We start from the raw sequence: 22,843 nt of genomic DNA on the forward strand, positions 1-22,843 counted from the left end.
GGTGCATGTATCTTTTCAAATTATGGTTTTCTCTGGGTATAAGTACAAGAGTGGGATTGCTAGGTCATATGGTATTTCTATTTTTCGTATTTTAAGGAAACTCCATACTGTTCTCCATAGTGGCTGTACCAATTTACATTCCCACCAACAGTGTAGGGGGGTTCCCTTTTCTCCACACCCTCTCCAGCATTTATTGTCTGTAGATTTTGTGTCTTTAAATCTAAAGTGAGCCACTTATAATTAGGCAAGAAAAAGAAATAAAAGGCATCCATATTGGAAATGAAAAAGTAAAACTATCTCTATCTGCAGGTGACATAATCCTATATATGGAAATCCTAAAGAATCCACAAACACAGACACACCAAAAAAACCTATTAGAGCTAATAAATAAATTCAGTAAAGTTGTAGGATACAAGATCAACACTCATAAATCAGTTGTATTTCTATACACCAGCAATGAACGATCAAAGAAGGAAAATAAGAAAACAATTCAATTTTAAGTATAGAGTCAAAAATAATAAAGTACTTAGGAATAAATTTAATGAAGGAAGTACAAGACTTGTACACTGAAAACTACAAAACGTTGCTGAAAAAAATTAAAGAGGAAATAAATAAATGGAAACACATCCCATGTTCATGGATTGGAAAAATTACTACTGTTAAGGTAGCAATACTCCCCAAATCAATTTACAGTTTCAGCTCAATCCCTATTAAAATTCCAATGGCCTTTTATGCAGATATGAAAAAGCCAATCCTAAAATGCATATGAATTCACAAAAGTCCCTAAAGAGTGAAAACAATCTTGAAAAGGAAAAGCAAAGCTAAAGGACTCATACTTCCTGATTTCAAAACTTACTATAGAGCTACAGTAATCAAAACAGTATGCTACTGGCATAAGGATGGACATATCAATCAATGGAACAGAATTGAGAGTCCAGAAATAAACCCATTTACCTATGGTCAATTAATTTTAGCAAGGGTGCTAAGACAATTCCATGGGGAAAAAATAATCTCTTCAACAAATTTTGGGACAACTGGATCCACACGCAAAAGAATGAAGCTTGATCCTTACCTCATACCATGTACAAAGTTAATTCAAAATGGATCAAAGACCCAAATAAGAGCTGGAAATATAGAGTAAATCTTCATAAATTTGGATTTGGTAATGATTTGTTGGGTATGACACCAAAAGGAAAAATAATTAAACTGGACTTCATCAAAATTAAACATTTGTGTGTATCAAAGTATACTATCAAGAGAGTGAAAAGGCAGCCCACAGAATGGGGGAATATATTTGTAAATCATATATCTGCTAAGAGTCTTATATCTAGATTATGTAAAGAATTCTCATTACTCAACAACCAAAAGACAAACAATGAAATTTTAAAATGAGTAAAGAACTCAAATAGATATTTCCCCAAAGAAGATGGCCAACAAGCATTGAAAAGATGCTCAATGTCATTAGGCACTAGGGAAACATAAATCAAAACCACAATGAGATACCACTTCACATCCACTAGGAGAGCTAAAATTTAAAAATAGAGAAAGTTTACAAGTGTTGGTGGGGATATGGAGAACTGGAACATTTATAAATTGTTGGTGGGAATGTAAGTACAGCCACTATGGAAAACAGTTTGGCAGTTACTCACTAAGAAAACATAGAATTACCGTATGACCCAACATTTCTACTCGTAGGTATGTACCCAAAAGAGCTAAAAACAAGTGTTCAAATAAAAGTTTGTACATGAATAGTAGCACTATTCACAATAGCTAAAAGGTAGAAACAACTCAAATGTCCATCAAGTGATGAATAGATAAATACATTGTTGTATAGCTATACAGTAGAATACTATTCAGTCATAAAAAGGAATGAAGTACTGATGCATGCTGAAACACAGATGAACTCTAAAAACATTACTAAGTGAAAGAAGACAAAGACAAAAGGACACATGTTGTATGATCCCATCTATATTAAATATCCAGACTAGGCAAATCCACAGACACAGAAAGCAAATTAGTGGTTTCCTAGGTATGGAGAGAGGGGAAATGGGAATTGACTGCTTAATGGGTACAGAGTTTCCATTTTAGGTGATGTAAAATCTGGGCATTAGACAGTTGTAGCAGTTGCACAAAATAAAATGTACTTAATGCCACTAAATAATATACTTTAAAATGGTTAAAATGGTAAACTTATGTATATTTTCCCACAATAAAAAAATAGACTTTCACTCAAAAATTTTTACTAGAGACATTATATAATGGTAAAAAGGTCAATAGATGCTGGGGAAAAAAGCATTTGACAAAATTCAACACCCATTCATGATTTTTAAAAAACTTTCTGAAACTATGAAGAGAAAATTTAATGAAAAACCCACATTAAACATCAAACTCAATGATAAAAGACTGAATAGAGTCCCCATAAGATAAGGAACTAGGCACGTATGTCCACTTTCAACACTTGTGCAAAGGTGACATGCACAAATACCACTAACACCAGAGGCTATAGATATAAACAATGTTTATTGAAGAAAATCTTAGAAGGAGAGAAGTAGGGAACCACAATCTGTACACCTAATTCTCTTTATTCCAAAGTATAGGTTAGGCATAGATCTTCTGTATACAAAATTGCCAAGGGAAGAGAAGCCTCCTTTGGCTGGCAAGCAGGACGTTCTCTTGAAACTCCTACAAGAGCAAGAGTGAGCCCCACCACCTCACTATGTTACACATTTATATCTTAGCTTTGGAGGGAATGGAAACCCCTAGTTTCCTTAAGTAACAAAAAATTTATCAAGGGATAGCTGGATTCAGGAACAATGGTAAGAAGTATGCATTTCCAGGGCCAAGGTCTACGTACCAAAGTCCCCGAAAAGAACCATGCGTGCCGGGACTTCCCTGGTGGCGCAGTGGTTAAGAATCCGCCTGCCAACACAGGGGACACAGGTTCGAGCCCTGGTCCGGGAAGATCCCATAGGCCACGGAGCACCTAAGCCCGTGGGCCACAACTACTCAGCCTGTGTTCTAGAGCCCATGAGCCACAACTACTGAAGCCCATGTGGCCTAGAGCCCATGCTCTGCAACAAGAGAAGCCACTGCAATGAGAAGCCCGTGCACTGCAATGAAGAGTAGCCCCCGCTCGCCGCAACTAGAGAAAGCCCACACACAGCAACGAAGACCCAGTGCAGCCAAAATAAATAAATTTTTAAAAAAATCTTAAAAAAAGAAAGAACCACGCATGCCAGGAATGCTGACAACAGCTTAAGGCCTTGCTGTCCCTCCACAGGCTGGCTCAGTTCAGCTGATTCAGCTGTTAAGCTACCAAAAGGAAGGAGGAAATGAGTTTCCAGGGTCATACAGATTTGCTTCTCCTCGTTACCAATATTCATCACTGTACTGGAAGTCCTAACCAGTGAAATGAGGCAAGAAAATAAAAAGATCTTCAAATTGGAAAGGAAGAATTAAAAGAATTAAAACCAGTAAATGGTTTGAAGATGACATGATAACATACAGAGAATATCCTAAGAATATAAAGAGAATTACTAGAATTAATAAGTGAATTTAGCAATGTTTCAAGATACAAGGTCAATACATAAAAAACAATAGTGTTTCTATATGTTAGCAATTAAACAATTAGAGAATGAAATGTTAAGACAACTCCTTTTATAATAGCATTGAAAATATGAAATATTTAAGGATAATTTAACAAAATTTGTGTAAGACCTAAACCTGAACACTACAAAACATTGCTAAAAGAAAATAAAGAAGACTTAAATAAATGAAGAGATATGTCATATTCATGGATTGGAAGACTCAATAGTGTTAAGATACCAGTCTCTCCAAATTTATCTACAGCCAGCATGTGTTTGTATAGAAATTGATAAGCTAATTCTAAAATGTATGTTAAAATGCAAAAAACACATAATATCCAAAGTAAGTTTAGAAAAGAAGAACAAAGAGAATTTATACTAATTTAAAGAGTTAGTGTAATCAAGATGATGTGTAATAACAAAAGAATATATATGGGGCTTCCCTGGTGGCGCAGTGGTTGAGAGTCCGCCTGCCGATGCAGGGGACAAGGGTTCGTGCCCCGGCCTGGGAAGATCCCACATGCCACGGAGCGGCTAGGCCCGTGAGCCATGGCCACTGAGTCTGTGCGTCCAGAACCTGTACTCCACAATGGGAGAAGCCACAACAGTGAGAGGCCCGCGTACCGTGAAAAAAAAAAAAAAAAAAAAAAAAGAATATATATGGAAATCAATGTAGAAAATAAGTAATCCAGAAGTAGACCCACATATATGATAATTTTCACAGCAATTCAGATGCAAAAAAAGTATTTTCAACAAATATTGTGAAAACTGGATATCACCATTGAAAAAAATGAATATCAACACTTACTTTACATTAAACACTAAAATTTATATGAAAATGAATCACCATCCTAAATATAAAAGATAAAACTATCAAACTTATATAGGAGAAAATCTTCAGACTTAGGGTAGGCAAAGGTTTCTTAACTAGGAGTCAAAAGAGCATAAAACACAAATAAGAAATTGATAAACTAGACTTCACCAAAATTAAAAACTTTACTCACTGAAAGATATCATTAACATTAAGAATACAAAAAGGCAAGCCACAGACGGAGAGAACCTATATGCGATACTTAATATCTGACAAAGAGACCTGTATTCAGTGTATATAAAGAACTCCTATAATTTAATAGTTAAAAGACAAAAGATCTGAGTTTTAAACATGGGTCAAAATACTTGAAGAGATCCTTCACAAAAGAAAACATACTAATATTCAATGAACACATGAAAAGATTCACAACATCTTTAATTATCAAGGCAATACAAATTAAAACCATAATGATATTGGAATGGCTAAAATTGAAAAGACTAACAATACCAAATGTTGACAAGAATGTGGAGCAACTAGAACTCTCTTGCAGTGCTAATAGGAATGTAAAATGGAACAACCACTTTGAAAATCTGTTTGGAAGCTTCTAATAGAGTTAAATATATATCTACCATATAACCCATCTACTTTGCTCCCAGGTATTTACTCAAAGAAATAATAATATATATCCATGCAAACACTTGTTCACAAATGTTTACAGCAACTTTATTCATAATAGTCAAAAGCTAGAAATAACCTAAATATCTGCAACTGGTGAATGGATAAGCAAAAAAGTACTTAAAATGCATAAACAAAAGAATAGTCACTCTTCATCCAAAAAAAAGGAACAAATCACTGATACTCCCAACAATATGGATGAATTCTGAAAAAATTATGCTGGGTAAGAGAAGCCAGACAGAAAAGATTCAGTATGATTCCATTCATTTGAAATTCCAGAAAAGGTGGCCAGAGGTGGAACAAGGGATGGACTGCAAAGAAGTGCAAGGAAACTTTAAGAGATAATGGAGATGTTCTTATCTTGATTATGGCAGTGGCTTCATGGGTGATTACATCTATCAAAACTCATTGTGGAGTGATGGCAGCAAAATGGCCCAATAAGACATACCTCACTCATAACCCCCCCTCAATAACAACAATTTGGCATTCATCTATGGACAAAAGTACCTTTATGGAAGCTGTGGAATCTAGCACCATACACCAAGGGACCCCGGAGGAGACTGGCCTAACCATGCATCATGTAATAGGTATACAGACCTCAGTCCTGGCTGTGGATCCTACAAATGGCCCATATGTCTCCAGACCCTTTCAGCTACAGTCCAGTAGCCCCCGGAGAACAAATTCTTAGATAATCAACCACAGACAAGATAGCCTTTGTGGAAGCCCAGGTTTCCAACAGAGAAGTTCTAGGACACCACTGGAGCAAAAACAAATATATGAATTTGGATGCATAGTAAAAGGAACAGTTTACCTTAACCTGCAACACTACTTCCCCCAGATGGCAAAGCTCAGGGCCAAGAGAGACCTTCTTAGCCCATGATTTCTTCCACAGGGGGAAGTGAGAGCATGTAAGTGAGCATCCAGCTTCCCTAGCTGTGTGGATCACTGGCAAAGAGACCCATTTCTCTCACCCCATCTTGAGTACTGCATCTTGAGCTGCATGACTGGGAGACTGGAAGAGGCTGGGAGAGTGGCAAGTAGGACCCTCAGAGACCATTAATGCAACATGGATCTTACTAACTGCATTGTGGGCTCCATCAAGAAGACCCGCTCATAAACTACTGGGGATGCCTTGTCCATGGATTCTCCTCAACTGACCCACAGGCACTCCTAGCTCTCCAGGCACCTCACCCACACACATCCCCAACCTGTGGCTGGCTTTCTGTGTGTGCTCCCAGTGGTAGCAAGAGCAAGCTTTGGCACATGGCTAGTGAGCACAGACCAAATCTGTGGGTCAGGAACAGACCACAAACTTCACCTTTATCTATGTCATTGGGAAAGCAATGTCCTTGGGAAATCCTCCTTGGGAGGCTGTCAGCACCTGGCCTACTGAACTGAGGGTCAAGAGAAGGCACACAGGCTTAAGAATTCTGCCACACAGGGAGTAAGAAGCATGGAGTAGGCATACACATAAAAGGTCTGAGAAAGCCTCAGAATCCCTAGTAGGGCTGACAGAAGGTATTTCTCTCCTGAAATCAGTGGGTAGAAAATAGAGATGACTGCTACTTCAAATGCAAAGACAGCAACATAAAGCTTCAAGGAATGTGAGAAATCAAGAAACATAACACTACCAAAAGATCACAATAGGGCTTCCCTGGTGGCGCAGTGGTTGAGAATCCGCCTGCCGATGCAGGAGACACGGGTTCGTGCCCTGGTCCGGGAAGATCCCACATGCCGCGGAGCAACTAAGCCCGTGAGCCATGGCCACTAGGCCTGAGCCTCCGGAGCCTGTGCTCCGCAACGGGAGAGGCCACAACAGTGAGAGGCCCGCATACCGCAAAAAAAAAAAAAAGATCACAATAATCTTCTAGTAATCAACCCCAAAGACATGGAGATCTATGATATATTCAATAAAGAATTCAAAATAGCTGTTTTAAGGAAGCTAAATGAGCTACAGGAAAACAGAGAAAAACAATACAATGAAATCAGGAACACAATTCAAGAACAAAATGAGAAACTTAACAAAGAGAAATCATAAAAAAGAACTAAACAAATTCTAGAGCTGAAGAAATGAAAACTGCAATCAAGAGCATCAACATCAGAATGGATCAGTGGAAGAAAGAATCTGTAACTTAGAAGACAGGACATTTGAAATTATCTAGTCAGAGGAAAACAGAAGAGTGAGGACAGCTTATGTGATTTATGAAATTCCATCGAAAGAAAAAAATCTTCAAATTATTGGAGACCCAGGAGAAGAGAGGAAGAAGGAATAGAAAGTTTATTTAAATAAATAATGATTGAGAACTTCTGAAATCTGGGGAGAAATGTGGGTATCCAAGTTCATGAAGCTAATAGGTCAGCAAACAAATTCAACTGAAAGACATCTTCAAGAGACATTACAGGACTTCCCTGGTGGCAGAGTGGCTAAGAATCCGCCTGCCAATGGAGGGGACATGGGTTCCAGCCCTGGTCCGGGAAGATCCCACATGCCATGGAGCAACTAAGCCTGTGCGCCACAACTACTAAGCCTGTGCTCTAGAGCCCATGAGCCACAACTACTGAGCCTGCATGTCAGAGAGTAAATCTTCTCTTAGTGAATTTTCTCTCTCCTTTTTTTTTTTTTTGCAAGTTTTATTGCAGGATATATTTTATATATATTTGAGGAAGAATTACTGTTCCACTTATATCTTACTACATAGCAATTATTCCAAAACTTTGTGACTTAAAATAACAATTTTATGATACTTATGGATTCTGTGGGTCAGGAATTTGGAAAGGGTACAACAAGAATACCTCTCTCCTTTTTTTGTGGTGTTCCCACCACAAATAACCACATTATATGCATTAAACTTACATGTTATATGTCAATTATATATCAGTAAAGCTGGAAAAAAACAAAGTATTGTGTATTTTGGATGGGTGCGGTTTATTGTCATAAATTTACCTAAATGACATTGTTTTAAAAAGAAAAAAAAATGAATGGTATGGAAATATCATCCTTATGCAGTTAAACAGAGTAGAATAGACTCACCTGGATTTGAAACAATAAGCATCTTACAGTCAGGACTATTTTGGACTATGGCAGGGATGATTGATTTCATGATATTCACATTACGTTGGACCAGGTCAAGGCGACTATCTCCTTCCTGCTGCCGTGCACCTGCTGTGACAATAACTAATTTGGAGTTTGCAGATACACTGTAATCTAAAGAAGGAAACAAAAGAAACTATTTGGATCAAGACTGCCATAATCACTGTGCCTTAATTATTTAAAAGTCATTGTATGATTATGGTATTAAAGTACTACCTGCATGTCTGGCATTTGCAGATGAACAGATTTTCCATATAGTAATGTTATCTTGTATAATCTGAAGGAAATTTTGTCACTATGATTTACCAATGTTCACATGGCTTTTAAAAAAATAATAATAACAGAACCTACCATGGCTTTTAGCTTACATTCTCATTTGTTATTAAGGCCTGAGGCACTGCAAGTCAGCTCTCTGGATTTTTAGAAATACCATATGAATCAGAAGCTTAGAACTCTGAGAATTTATGTGTGTTTCATGATTCGAAGAGTGAGAATGTATTTACTTACATTATTTACTTAAAATTATTATTATAACTTGTTTATGTATTTGAGATCATAAACAAGTTCTTGATTCACACAAGAAAATTAATTACCTTCTAAATCTGATGACCAGTTTTAAAATGTTTCACCTATTAAACCCAATGACAGGGGCTTTCCTGGTGGCTCAGTGGTTAAGAATCTGCCTGCCAATGCAGGGGACACGGGTTCGAGCCCTGGTCTGGGAAGATCCCACATGCCGCGGAACAACTAAGCCCATGCACCACAACTACTGAGCCTGCGCTCTAGAACCCGCGAGCCACAACTACTGAGGTCTGTGCACCTAGAGCCCATGTTCCACAACAAGAGAAGCCACCGCAACGAGAAGCCCACACACCACAATGAAGAGTAGCCCCCACTCACTGCAACTAGAGAAAGCCCGCACGCCATAATGAAGACCCAACGCAGCCAAAAAATTTTTTAAATAAATAAAATAAATGAATTTTAAAAAAAAACAAAACACGACAATATGTTACAATGCTCATTATCCCATATTGGACTTTTTAAAAGCTATCATAGGGCTTCCCTGGTGGCGCAGTCTGGGAAGATCCCACATGCCACGGAGCAGCTGGGCCCGTGAGCCATGGCCACTGAGCCTGTGCTTCCGGAGCCTGCGCTCTGCAACGGGAGAGGCCACAACAGTGTGAGGCCCGCATACCGAAAAAAAAAAAAAAAAAAAAAAAAAAAAAGCTATCATATTCTTAGAAGTTATTTTCTATTTGGATGTCAAAAACTAAATTAGCTAAAATCTCTATATGCCATCTTCATTTTTAAAAAACTTATTTTTATGCTCTTTGAAATTTGCTTGATTTTAAACATACTATTGCATCTCTATGATCATTCTTATATCTTTCTAATCCAACTTATAAACCATAAACATTTGAATGGTTTTCCTGTCCCAGTAAAGATTTTAATTAGAAAGACAAACTTAGAGAATTTCATTTCTTAGGCTGGCAAGTTTCACATTAATCTAAGAGACTATCTTTCCCTTGTATCAAATAAAAGATATACAGGAGGAAGTTCTCTTCTCTCTCTGCATACATAGTCTACTCACTCTTGCTCAAAGACCTTGCTTGACATCATCTTCCATAAAGTCTTATCTAACCACAGAAATCCAAAGTAATCTCTCAACCTCTGTGTCTCTCTCTGTAACTCTCTATCCCAGCCCCTTGTTTTCTCCCTCTTCCCCCGTCGACTTTTAGAGAATAAACTGGCAAAAAACCTTGCAACTTCTCCAGAATCATCTCGCCATAGCTCAGATCAACTATTTGAAATATTATGTCCAACAAATTCAGTTAAAATGTATACCAGAGTAAAATATCAAGTCTTTTCACAATCTGCCCACAAGTTAACTTACTAGCTTTGTGTCTTATTTTTATTTCAGATTTTCCAGGTACCCTGATTCTGTTAATGCCATCATCTCCTTACCTGTTATTTTCCTTTCTAAATATAACTCAGTCCTCCCAGAGACAGCAAACCTTAGTGGTCTGGAGCAAAGTCTTCTTCAAATACCAATTCCTCTGCCAGGCATCCCCTAATTATATCATTCATAAATACTACTCTGACTTCACTGAATTTTTATAGCACTTACTGCCTATAATTCTCAAACAGTCCTTATTTATAGTGCCTTATGTTATCTTCCTGTGGTTATGTTGTATTTATACCCCTAACTCGATCATTAGATCCATAATAACAGATTCTGGTCTCATATTACCTTAAAACCTTAAAAAGGTTTCCTACCTATTCATATTTAAATAACATATTAAGTTTGATCTGTTTTGAATCATAAGGTATGTATTACTTTAGATAAATATTATCTGACATTTATCCATGTTAATGTGTGTCCCTATAGTTCATTCACTTTCATTGCTGTGTAATATTACAGTGCATAACTGATCAACTTAGTATTGTTATACAATGAATTATTTCCAGTTTGGGGCTATTACAAATGACAACACTATACAACCTTGTACATGTATCTTAGTGCACATGTACACAAATTTCTCTTGGGAATATACCTAGGAGTGCAATTTCTAGGTTTGGGATACGTTCATGTTCAACTTCACCAGGTAATGACAAACTTAAAAAAAAAGTAGTTTTACTATAATATATTTCTACATGTCATGCATGAGAAAACCTATTGTTCCACATCCTGACAAACACTTAATATTATCACACTTTTACCAATCTAATAGGTGTGTAATGGTATATTGATATACTTTTTATTTTCTTGGTTACTAATGAGATTGTCTTTTCCTATATTTATAGGCAATTAGAGTTTCTTCTTTTGTGAAATGTTCAAATCTTTTCCTATTTTTCTATTGGGCTATGTATATTTATCTTATTTATTACACAACGACTTTTAATCTGAACACTATTCCTTTGCCAGTTGTTTATGTTACAAATATTTTCTCTCAGTTTACAATTCATCTCTTCACTCTTTTATAGCGCCTTTTTAAGAACATAAACACTAAACTTTATACTCTTTCCTTTACTGTTCATGCTTTTTGTGTCCTTACGTTTAATAAATTCTTCCCTGTCCTGAGGTCATAAAGATATTCTATGTTATCTTCTAAACAGAAGCTTTGAAGTTTTGCCTTTCATATTTTTGGTCTTTAACCAATTTGGAATTATGTGTTATCAAGAAACAGTTCAGGGGAATTCCCTGGTGGTCCAGTGGCTAAGACTCTGTGCTCCCAATGCAGGGGGCTCAGGCTTGAGCTCTGGTCAGGGCACTAGATCCCACATGCCGCAACTAAAGATCCTGCATGCCACAAGGAAGATCCGGTGCAGCCAAATAAATAAACAAATAATTTTTTTTTTAAAGGAAAGGGTTCAGTGTTATTTCTTTCCATAAAAACAACTATTGCCATAAGAAAAAGAATTTATAAGTCTGCAAATTTCCCATTGATCTACAATATGATCAGTGTTAAACAATAATCTTTTATCTCTGCACTTAATTAGTGTAGCTTTGTAATAAGTCTTGATATCTGGTAAAGCAAATTCTCACCACCTTGTTCTTTTTCAAGAGTATTCTTGACTGTGCAGCCCAGGCTGTTGCCATGGTGAAGCTGAGCAAAGAGGCTGCAACAGCTCTTCAAGGGTGGGCACTTTGCCATCCACTGGAGCTCTGTTCCTTTTAAGATTTACCTGGGATTTGAGAAGAATGCCTGAACCTACTGTTTTGAACCTGCTTTGGGGATAAAGGACTATTTGGTCATCTGGATTTGGAAGCGATCAATGGACAGGAAGAACATGGAAGGTGTGCACTCTGCCTGGGAGGTGAGATGGAACATCTTTCAGACATTTACCAGTTGGATGGCACAGGGTTCTCACTGCACAGCTGCATCTGTGGCAGAGTGGAACCTCTACTGACTCATTTATGATAGACTGTATCAAAATAAGTGTTTTTAACAATGTTTTAAAAAAGTGTCTTGTCTGTTCTTGGACCTTTGAATTTCTAAATGAATTTTAGAATTAGTTTAATATGTACAACAATAACAACACCAACAAAACCTGTTGGGTTTTGACTGTGATTGCATTTAATCTATAATCAATATGGGAAGAACAGACATCTTACAATATTGAGACTTTTATGAATAAGGCATATCTCTTCATTTATTTAGATATTTAACATCTTTCAATGAGGCTGTATTATTTTCTGCATAAAAGCTCTTATACATGTCTTGTTAGAATTATTCCTAGGTACTTCCTATATATGATAACATAAATAATACCTTTAAATTTTTTTGCTTGTTTTTGAATAGATTTTTAATATTTAATAATAGTTATTAAAAAAAAAAATAATAGTTATTAATAGTTAATAATTTTGTGTCTGGCATCCTTGCTAAACTCTTATTTAGTTCTATATGTTGTCCCTCTTCTTATATTTGTTTATCTTCTTTTTGATTTTTTTGTAAAATCAAAAAGTATGTTTTTATAATTTTACTTCTTCCCCTTTACTAAAAGGATTGATTCAGGTACTTATCCTGCCATATGACTAGAAATTAAAGGCTGAATGATTTTTTTTTAAGTATTTTAATACAGGAGTAGCTCTTTTTCTTTTGTGGTACGCTGGCCTCTCACTGTTGTGGCCTCTCCCGTTGCAGAGCACAGGCTCTGGACGTGCAGGCTCAGGGACCATGGCTCACGGGCCCAGCCGCTCCGCGGCATGTGGGATTTTCCTGGACCAGGGCATGAACCCGTGTCCCCTGCATCGGCAGGCGGACTCTCAACCACTGCGCCACCAGGGAAGCCCTAAGGAAGCCCTAGGGAAGCCCTTGGAGTAGCTCTTTTAACTTGACTCCACTCAATAAACTCAACAGATTAACCGATGTAAAACATACTGATACCCAAGGCACACTGAACACTCTCAACTAGCAGACTTCTGTCTAAGTACATCTGTATACTTCTGCTCATGAGTTGCTGCATATCAAGAATCTGTCACGCTTATACCCAAATATATTTATGCCAGATATATCTATTAATTATATAATATGATTAAATCACTAAAATATGAGGGTGAAAGAAATACATGGTAAAGGTAAACACTACATTCAGGATTGAGATATGAATAGATGTAATACAGAGAATGTATCAAGTGAATTGGTAATGTTTTATTTCTTTTGCTGGGTGTTGGATACACTGATGTTTGTCATACTTAAAATTCTTTTTATATCTGAAGTATTTCATAATTAATTTTTTTAATGATTGTTACTATGAAAATTAAGTTGAATGCCTTAGAAAGACATAATAAAAGAAAGTTGTTTAAAAATCTTCCTTTTAGGGGCTTTCCTGGTGGCGCAGTGGTTGACAGTCCGCCTGCCAATGCAAGGGATACGGGTTCGTGCCCTGGTTCAGGAAGATCCCACATGCCGCGGAGTGGCTAGGCCCGTGAGCCATGGCCGCTGAGCCTGCGCGTCTGGAGCCTGTGCTCCGCAATGGGAGAGGCCACAACAGTGAGAAGCCCACGTGCCACAAACAAAAACAAAAACAAAATCTTCCTTTTAGGTATGAGAGAAATAAAAATGGAGAAAAACCATAAAAATTTAATGGAATTTTGTGATTAGACTGCTTCATGAGTATCTTTAAATTAATTATAGTATTTTAAAGAAATAGAAATGATTACTACTGGTGTGCTATAAAAAACACACTGCAAAACTCCAGTCAGCTGAGCCACACTCAAAGTCCTTGCCCTACAATCAGAAAATCAGCAAATGAAGTTCTAAGTACATTAACATGTTTAGGTCAATATAAAATTGTATGATGGTTCTTTCTAACAGGCATTTTTAAATTAAGTAACCACTTTCAGTTCCAATCATGTTAGATAAGAGGGATTCTAGTTGAAAGTACATCTGTTAAATCACATTATCAAAAAGCACACTACAGGGCTTCCCTGGTGGCGCAGCGGTTGAGAATCCGCCTGCCGATGCAGGGGACACGGGTTCGTGCCCCGGTCCGGGAAGATCCCACGTGCCGCAGAGCAGCTGGGCCCGTGAGCCACGGCCGCTGAGCCTGCGCGTCCGGAGCCTGTGCTCTGCAACGGGAGGGGCCACAACAGTGAGAGGCCCGCGTAGCGCAAAAAAAAAAAAAAAAAAAAGCACACTACATACATCAGTGTATGATAAAAGTTATTTTTCCTAATACTCTAAGGCTTCTTAGTTGGCCAACACATGATGCTAATGCTAATGGAGCTAAGCTCTCCATTTCCTCTTCTATAGCCTCAAACTATACCCTGAAACCTGATCCTCTAAAAACACACATTAAAAAAAAAAAAAAAAAAAAAAAAAAACAGGTTAGGGACTTCCCTGGTGGCACAGTGGTTGAGAGTCCGCCTGCCGATGCAGGGGACGCGGGTTCGTGCCCCGGTCCGGGAGGATCCCACGTGCCGCGGAGCGGCTGGGCCCGTGAGCCGTGGCCGCTGAGCCTGCGCGTCCGGAGCCTGTGCTCCGCAACGGGAGAGGCAACAGCGGTGAGAGGCCCGTGTACCGCAAAAAAAAAAAAAAAAAAAAAAAAAAAAAAAAAAAAAAAAAAAAAAAAAAAAACAGGTTAGGGACTTCCCTGGTGGCACAGTGGTTAAGAATCCGCCTGCCAATGCAGGGAACACGGGTTCGAGCCCTGGTCCGGGAAGATCCCATATGCCACGGAGCAACTAAGCCCACGCACCACAAGTACTGAGCCTGCACTCTAGAGCCCACAAGACACAACTACTGAGCCCGCATGCCACAACTACTGAAGCCCACCCACCTAGAGCCCATGCTCCACAACAAAAGAAGCCACTGCAATGAGAAGCCTGTGCACTGCAACAGAGAGTAGCCCCCCGCTCATCACAACTAGAGAAAGCCCGTGCACAGCAACGAACCCCACACAGCCAAAAATAAATAAATAAATAAATAAAAACAGATTAGGGCTTCCCTGGTGGTGCAGTGGTTGAGAGTCCGCCTGCCGATGCAGGGGACCCGGGTTCATGCCCCGGTCCGGGAAGATCCCATATGTCGCGGGGTGGCTGGGCCCGTGAGCCATGGCCACTGACCCTGCGCGTCCGGAGCCTGTGCTCCACAACAGGAGAGGCCACAACAGTGAGAGGCCCGCGTACCGCAAAAAAAAAAAAAAAAAAAAAAAAAAAAAAAGATAAATGTATCAGTAATATTACAAAACTATTCAAGACTGCATATCCTTGATAAAATATATAAGACTGAATGACAAGTTTAAAAAGCATTTATATAATATAATGTCAGTTGTGTAAAAAGCAAATGAAAAAAGGAAAGAAATAAAACCATTAACAGACGAGATTTAAAATTTTCTTTATACTTTTTTTGTATTTACCAAATTTTCTCCAATTAGAATGGAATGTTCTTTTTTTTCAAAAAATTAACCTTCTAAATTATATGTCCTAATTACAATAGTGCTATTTTTTAATTTTATATTTATTGACAACAGTTTGATAAACTTCATTACTTTTTTTAAAGATCTGAAAATAACTTTATAAAACTAACCTTTTCCAGAGATAATCTTTGAAGTATTAAAGAAAAGACTGCCATGCTGAAGATCCATTGTTTCTCCCTTCAGTTTGTCCACTGCAACATCAACAAGGGCAAGCTCATCAGCCAAATCCTAAAATACATGAAAGTCCTGAATAAAATGTTCCCATTTCAATTTTAGGAGAAAGAGAAAAAAATTTGTGTGGTTATTTTATAATCAAAGGAGTGTTACATTTTTAATAGAAAAAGTGGTATAAAAATAATGGTCTTTATGGGACTTCCCTGGTGCCCTAGTGGTTAGGATTCTGAGCTTTCACTGCTGTGGCTCCAGTTCAATCCCTCAATCGCTGGTCGGGGAACTGAAAGCTGCAAGGCATGGCCAAGAAAAGTCTTTTAATGTGCCTAGAGAGACCAGAAGTTAAGGTAAACAACAGAATGTAGCAAAAATTATTAATTGCTTTGCCTTCATGTAATTGTTAAGTTTTTTAGAATTGGTTTTCTTCCACCTTAGGTAATGGTATAAAATGAATGAAAAGTTATGATATCCTTTCAAAGGTTTTTATTATATTTAACCCTTATGCCTAATTTCTGAATTGGTTGAAGTTGTTTTAGTATGAATGCTTATGGCCAAAATATAAAGGTAGCCACCTGTGGAAAACCATTTCATGTGGCTCAGTATATTACAATTAACGTCTGCCCTCCAACCTAGGGGTAGACAAGCATATACCAGACCCAACCAATTGTTCCATCCTTCCTTCTGGCTGCAGCAATTAGTTCACAAATGGGTATATGGCCCAGGCATAACAAATGAGCACAATGTCTATGAGGTTAGAAAATGGAAGATGAGAAATGAAGTTGTTTTTCTTTGCAATCATAAGCTCTAATGATATAAGCCTCTAAGAACAAACTGTATAGCCATCTTTACCACCATATACAAAGACCCTGCCCAAGAATTAAGCCAACAGAGGAAGTATAGACTAAGATATGCAGAGACTGTGTCTTGATATGTCTGAATTCCAGAATTTAGTAATATCTGAAGCTAGCTCTACTGAGATTTTTCCAGTTACATGAACAATATACAGTCTCTATATACTACACTATAATTTATTGGGTTTTCATCACATGCAACAGAATATAGAACTATATAGAAGGAATGTAGGGGACTTCCCTGGTGGTCCAGTGGTTAAGACTCTGTGCTTTCACTGCAGGGGGCACGAGTTTAACTAAGATCCCACATGCCATGTGGCAAAAAAAGAAGAAGAAGGAGGAGGAATGTATTCCCTCAGATTCCAGTGGCCAGATTCCAAAGGTGTACAGTAAGGGAAAGGAATCAAAGTCCCTATTTACTATTGTTCCCCACTCCACCCTCCACATCAGGCACCATCTGGCCTTTCTGGAAAACTGTAAATTCTAAAATTTACTAAATTATGTGTCATACATCAGGAATAGGATAAGGATAAGGAGTTTCATCCAAAAGAATCATATATCACTTTTCAGCTAACTGATAAGAAAACCAGATCATGCTTACAGATCCATTTTTACATCTGTGTATCTGTCTGGTCTGGACAGAAAAACAGAAACCACTCTAAGCATTTCAACAGAAGGAATTTAATATAGGGAACAGGTTAGACAGATGTTGAAGAGCTGAAAGAACAGAAGGGGAACATTTATGGTAACCCAGAGATAGTAACTGCAGCTTGAAGCTACCACACCTAAGGCTGAGGAAGCAGAGTCTAAAGGAGGTGCTTCATGGAACTAGGCTCAGACTCTGGAAGAGGCAAAATCTGCCTAGTGCTCATACCACTAAACGGACAAGATGAGGTCAATGCTGGTGGTTCCAAAAGAAAATGGAGGTTAGAACCAACTGCTACCTTTGGGACAAAGGTATACAAGGATACAGCTGGGATGACAGTGAACAGAACAATAAGCAAACAGGAAGCAGCAGGTCATGGTTCTCCTCCTGCCTCCCAACTTTCCTCTAGTGTTCCCTATTGGCGGAACCTAACAAGATGCCAACTGGCAAAGGAGAAAATGATTATGTGGAGATCCAGCACCAGCATCATAAAGCAGAGTATACAAAGTTGAATTTAGAGCTGAGTGCCAGTAAGTTAATAACCAACACAGCCTGCTTTTAAATTATATTTCCAACTTGATTTATCTCCCTTCTCAACAGGTTACCAGAAAATTATCTCAAGGGAATCTTTCCATCCCCATTTGTCTTGACTGTCAAAGACGGAGCTCAAATAATCCCTAAAAGTTTTTGTTTATTTGTTTTTTAAGAATTAACTACATCTATATGAGTCATTTCTCAAATACAATTCCAAATAGAGAGCCTGGGATTGTTAAGCCTACCAGAATCTAAAGGAATAGTTAAGAGTATCCCAGGATCTTTTCTCTAGGGAGGTCCTGAGTAACCATAGTAAGGTAGAGAAATAGAAAAAAAAATTAATCTAAGGAAAACTGCTATGGGCACTTTGCTCTGTACAGGACAAGGAAGTAGGTTGTACTGCTATCCACTCCTAAAAACTTTACATGTCCTGATAAAACCTTTAAAGTCCACCTTTCACGAAATATGCAGGTGTCATGGTATTCATTACAGCCCTTATGTCTCTTCATATCAGTGGACTATATGAATATGAATATTTTAATATCTTTCATCACTTTCCATTTATCCCGCAATTTACATCAATGTGACTTGAAGACAAGGTCCTGAACTACTCTCCTTCATTTGGGCATTTGCCAGGGTACAATGGATTCTAGTAGAAAATAAATGGGCTCTAACAACTGACCTTCTCGTACAATTTGAGTTCTGAAATTTCATGATAATATTCCTTGGAGTAGGCTTTTATTGATTCATTGTGCTGAGCCTGCAGTGAATTCTTCATATCTGCAAACTCATGTCCTTTTATCTCTTGAATAATTTTCTTCCCTCTCTTATTTCTTACTGAAATGTCAATCAACTACTGGACCTCCTGACTGACCCTCTAATTTCATCTCTTTTCTATATTCCATCTTTGTCTGACAGTCTGCTATCTAGCAGCCCAGAGGGAGTAAGAATATTCTTGCCTCACTGTCGAACATGTAGACGTTCAATGAATTCTACTGTTTTCAACAGGATGTTTGTCCTCTACTGTCTTTGATTATCTTGAGTGCAGAGCCTGTCTAGTTAAACTTCTCCAAAGAATAAACTCCTTCCCCTTGTGTGCTGGGATGTGAGAGGTGGCTGCCTGGTGATTAAGGTGCAGAAGGAACCTGGTAGTTTTCCTTCTCATCATATAAACTTCCAACTAATCCTGCTATTTCTTTTTTTAATTTTTAATAAACTTATTTATTTTTGGCTGCATTGTGTCTTTGTTGCTGGGCGCAGGCTTTCTCTAGTTGCAGAGAGCGGGGGCTACTCTTCGTTGTGGTGCCTGGGCTTCTTATTGTGATGGCTTCTCTTGTTGCAGAGCACAGGCTCTAGGCGCAGGCTTCAGTAGTTGTGGCTCACTAGCTCAGTAGTTGTGGCTCATGGGACCTAGAGCGCAGGATCAGTAGTTGTGGCGCACAGGATTAGTTGCTCCCCAGCATGTGGGATCTTCCCTGACCAGGGCTCGAATCCATGTCCCCTGCATTGGCAGGCAGATTCTGAACCACTGTGCCACCAGGGCAGCCCAATCCTCCTGTTTTTAGTCTCATCCCTTAGCTCCATATTGTGAGGTAATTGATACTTCCAACTCCTGAGCCTTTCTGGGGTTCTGGAACTTAACTGGCTTTGCTTCTTCTCATCATCTCCCTATGCAGGTTTCTAAAAATTGTCTAAATAATGTAGTAAAGCTTTTTTTTTTTTTTTTAACATCTTTATTTGAGTATAACTGTTTTACAATAGTGGGTTAGTTTCTCCTTTACAACAAAGTGAATCAGTTATACATATACATATGTTCCCATAACTCTTCCCTCTTTTGTCACCCTCCCTCCCACCCTCCCTATCCCACCCCTCTAGGTGGTCACTAAGTACAGAGGTGAACTCCCTCTGCTATGCTGTAGCTTCCCACTAGCTATCTAATTTACATTTGGTAGTGTGTATATGTCCCTGCCATTCTCTCACATCGTCACAGCTTACCCTTCCCCCTCCCCATATCCTCAAGTCCATGCTCTAGTAGGTCTGTGTTTTATTAAACATAGTAAAGCTTTTAAGAGTACAGGATATGTGTCCAGATTGCCAAGTTTTGAATTCTGGCCTTTTCACCTACTGGCCATTTGACCATGAGCAAGCTATTCAACATCTGTGCTTCAGTATTTTCATTTATAAATGGAGATGATAACAGTATCTACCTCTTAAGGTTGTTATAAAGATTAAATAATACCTTTAAAAGACTTAGCGAGGTGAAAAGCTTAATGTTGGAAACTACAAAACTGCTGAAACAAATGAAAAAAGACACAAATAAATAGATATCCCATGTTCATGGATTGGAAGATTTAGTATTGTCAAGATATCATTACTGCTGAAAACAATCTACATATCTAATGCAACCCCTACCAAAATCCCAATGGCATTTTTTTAAGAAATAGAAAAATCCATTCTAAAATTCATATGGAATCTCAAGAGACTGCATAGCTAAAACAATCTTGAAAAGGAACAAAGCTGGAGGTCTCAAGCTTCCTGATTTCAATACTTATTACAAAGCTACAGTAATCAAAACAGTGTGGTACTAACATAAAGAGACATGCAGACCAATGGAATAGAACAGAGAGCCCAGGGGAAAAAAAACCTCTCACATACATGGTCAGATACTTTTTGACGAGTGCCAAGATCATTCAATAGGGAAAGGACAGCATTTTCAACAAATGGGATAACTGTATATTTACATGCAAAAGAATAAGGTTGGACTGTTTACATTATACCATAGACAAAATTAACTAAAAATGGATCAAAGACCTAAATGTAAGACCCGAAACTATAAAACTCTTACAAGAAAAGATAGAGGGAAAGCTTCATGACATTGGATTTGGCAATGATTTTTGGATATGACACCAAAAGCACAGGCAACAAAAGTAAAAACAGATAAATTGAACTACATTAAAATTTAAAACTTCTGTGCATCAAAGGACACAACCAACAGGGCGAAAAGGAAACCCAAGGAATGGGTGAAAATATTTGAAAATCACTTACCTGATAAGCAGTTAATATTTAGAATATAAAAAGTACTCCTATAACTCAAAAACAAAAACAAAAAAAAAACAATTTTAAAATGGGCGAAAGGATTTCCCTGGTGGTGCAGTAGTTCAGAATCTGCCTGCCAATGCACGGGACATGGGTTCAATCCCTGGTCTGAGAAGATCCCACATGCTGCGGAGCAACCAAGCCCGTGTGCCATAACTACTGAGCCAGTGCTCTAGAGCCTGCAAGCCACAACTACTGAGCCTGTGTGCTGCAATTACTGAAGCCCACACGTCTAGGGCCCGTGCTCTGCAACAAGAGAAGTCACCACAATGGGAAGCCCGTGCACCGCAATAAGAAGCCCACACACAACAACAAAGAGCAGCCCCCACTTGCCACAACTAGAGAAAGCCCACACGCAGCAACGAAGACCCAGTGAAGCCAAAAAATAAATAAATAATAATAATAAATAAAAATAAAAATGGGCAAAAGATTTGAAACAGACATTTCTCCAAAGCTATACAAATGGCCAACAACCACATGAAAAGATATTCTGGAAATAGAAAGAACAATTAAAGGACTTCCATTGTTATTTTATCAAATTTGGTACTTTTTATTTTATAATGAAAATGTAATGCTTATAAAATTTTAAAAATTTTGTTTAAGTATAAGCCATTGGGAAATATGATTTTCATCCATTACTCTTCAAGGAAGACAACGTGCTGAATCACTTTAACAGAAAATGTTATACTATTAACAAAATAATATAATCAGTGTCTCCTAGGAATAAATTTAAATAGTCTGGCAATGCCTAACAGATGGTAAACTCCAAATAAATGTTTCCTAAATTGTGTAAAAATCAGATGATACTTATTTGCTCCAAGGGATTAACCCTGTAACCCTGCACTCATGATCATCTACAAGACCTATAAGTGCTTACTTATTTTCAGCCACAGTATAGGCTTATCACTTACCTTCAATAAGATACAAATAGCACAAGCCATGCCTACAGCACCAGTTCCAACAATGGTGATCTTACTCTGGGAGACTTCATCTTCTTCAATTAGATTCTCAATAAGCTGCTCCTTAACAGCTGACATTTTGAGAACCTAATAGGGACAATGCAATTTCAGTGAAATCAAAGTCCCTCAATTAATCGCTCTCATACCTACCGATGTACTAACCACACTGAACATCTAAGGAACTACCTCTTGAGTTTGCCGAATTTTGGAGCCAGGAGCAAGGGGAAGCCAAAGAAAAAAACTCCTGGTCGAGGGGTGGAACACGGACCAGTCTATCTATCCGTATTAGGGATTGGGGAACCAACAGGTTTTTAAAGGTTCTCCCTGCCCCCAGCCACCATTTTCGCTCCAGTACCAGTCACTCACAAACGCTTAGCGTGGTGCAACAGTACAGACAGCCCGAATGCGCAACGCACGGCCGTTAGACTGCTTTTTAAAGTTAAACCAGGAAAAAAAAAGACGGCAAAGTCCGTTGAGGCCTGAACCCCAGCGACAGTTACTCCCTGAACCGTCACGCAAGCACGCTCCCACGCATGGCTATCCTTCGTCAACACGCAAGCTCCGCCCCCGGCCAGCCCGGGCGCAGGCGCATTGGCTCAGGCTTGTTCTCTGGCCCGAGGGGATTGCGCGCCACCTGTGGTTATGTTCTCTTAATGCCGGTAGGTGGAATTCTAGACGGTCTTGAAGAGTGTGCGAGAGGGTGGCGTGTTGTTTCATTTCCTTCAGCCGGTCTAGGCTTCAGACTGATTTTAGGGGGAAGCTTTTTGGGGGCCAGACTACCACGTGGTGGGCAACGGGCCAGGCTCGAAGCCGTCGTGGGAAAGAACTCTCCTGGGAGCGCCCCATAATCTCCAGTGGACCAGCTAAAACCAGCGTCCTGAGGACAGTGCTTCCAAATCTGTATTGCTAGTAGCTAGTGGAGGCGAGATTGAAGATGGGCAGCTATCTTGGGACATATGTGGCAGAGCTCAAGGCCTGAACCGACCTAACTTACCTCTCTATG

General features: G+C 38.7%; 1 protein-coding gene across 1 annotated transcript in view; it reads right to left on the bottom strand.

The window, feature by feature from the left end:
• Positions 1-22,607, bottom strand: part of LOC131759557 (L-lactate dehydrogenase C chain) — a 39,753-nt gene extending 17,146 nt beyond the window's left edge. The window contains exons 1-3 of the mRNA XM_059068884.2: positions 21,793-22,607; positions 15,694-15,811; positions 8,102-8,275 (exon numbers count right to left, since the gene is read on the bottom strand). Coding sequence (XP_058924867.1) covers positions 8,102-8,275; positions 15,694-15,811; positions 21,793-21,918 — 418 coding nt within the window. The 5' untranslated portion in view covers positions 21,919-22,607. The remainder of the gene's footprint in view (positions 1-8,101; positions 8,276-15,693; positions 15,812-21,792) is intronic.
• Between the last annotated feature and the right edge of the window lie 236 nt (positions 22,608-22,843).

This window comes from Kogia breviceps, chromosome 7 (genome assembly GCF_026419965.1).
Source record: "Kogia breviceps isolate mKogBre1 chromosome 7, mKogBre1 haplotype 1, whole genome shotgun sequence".
In the NCBI taxonomy this organism is placed as follows: domain Eukaryota; kingdom Metazoa; phylum Chordata; class Mammalia; order Artiodactyla; family Physeteridae; genus Kogia; species Kogia breviceps.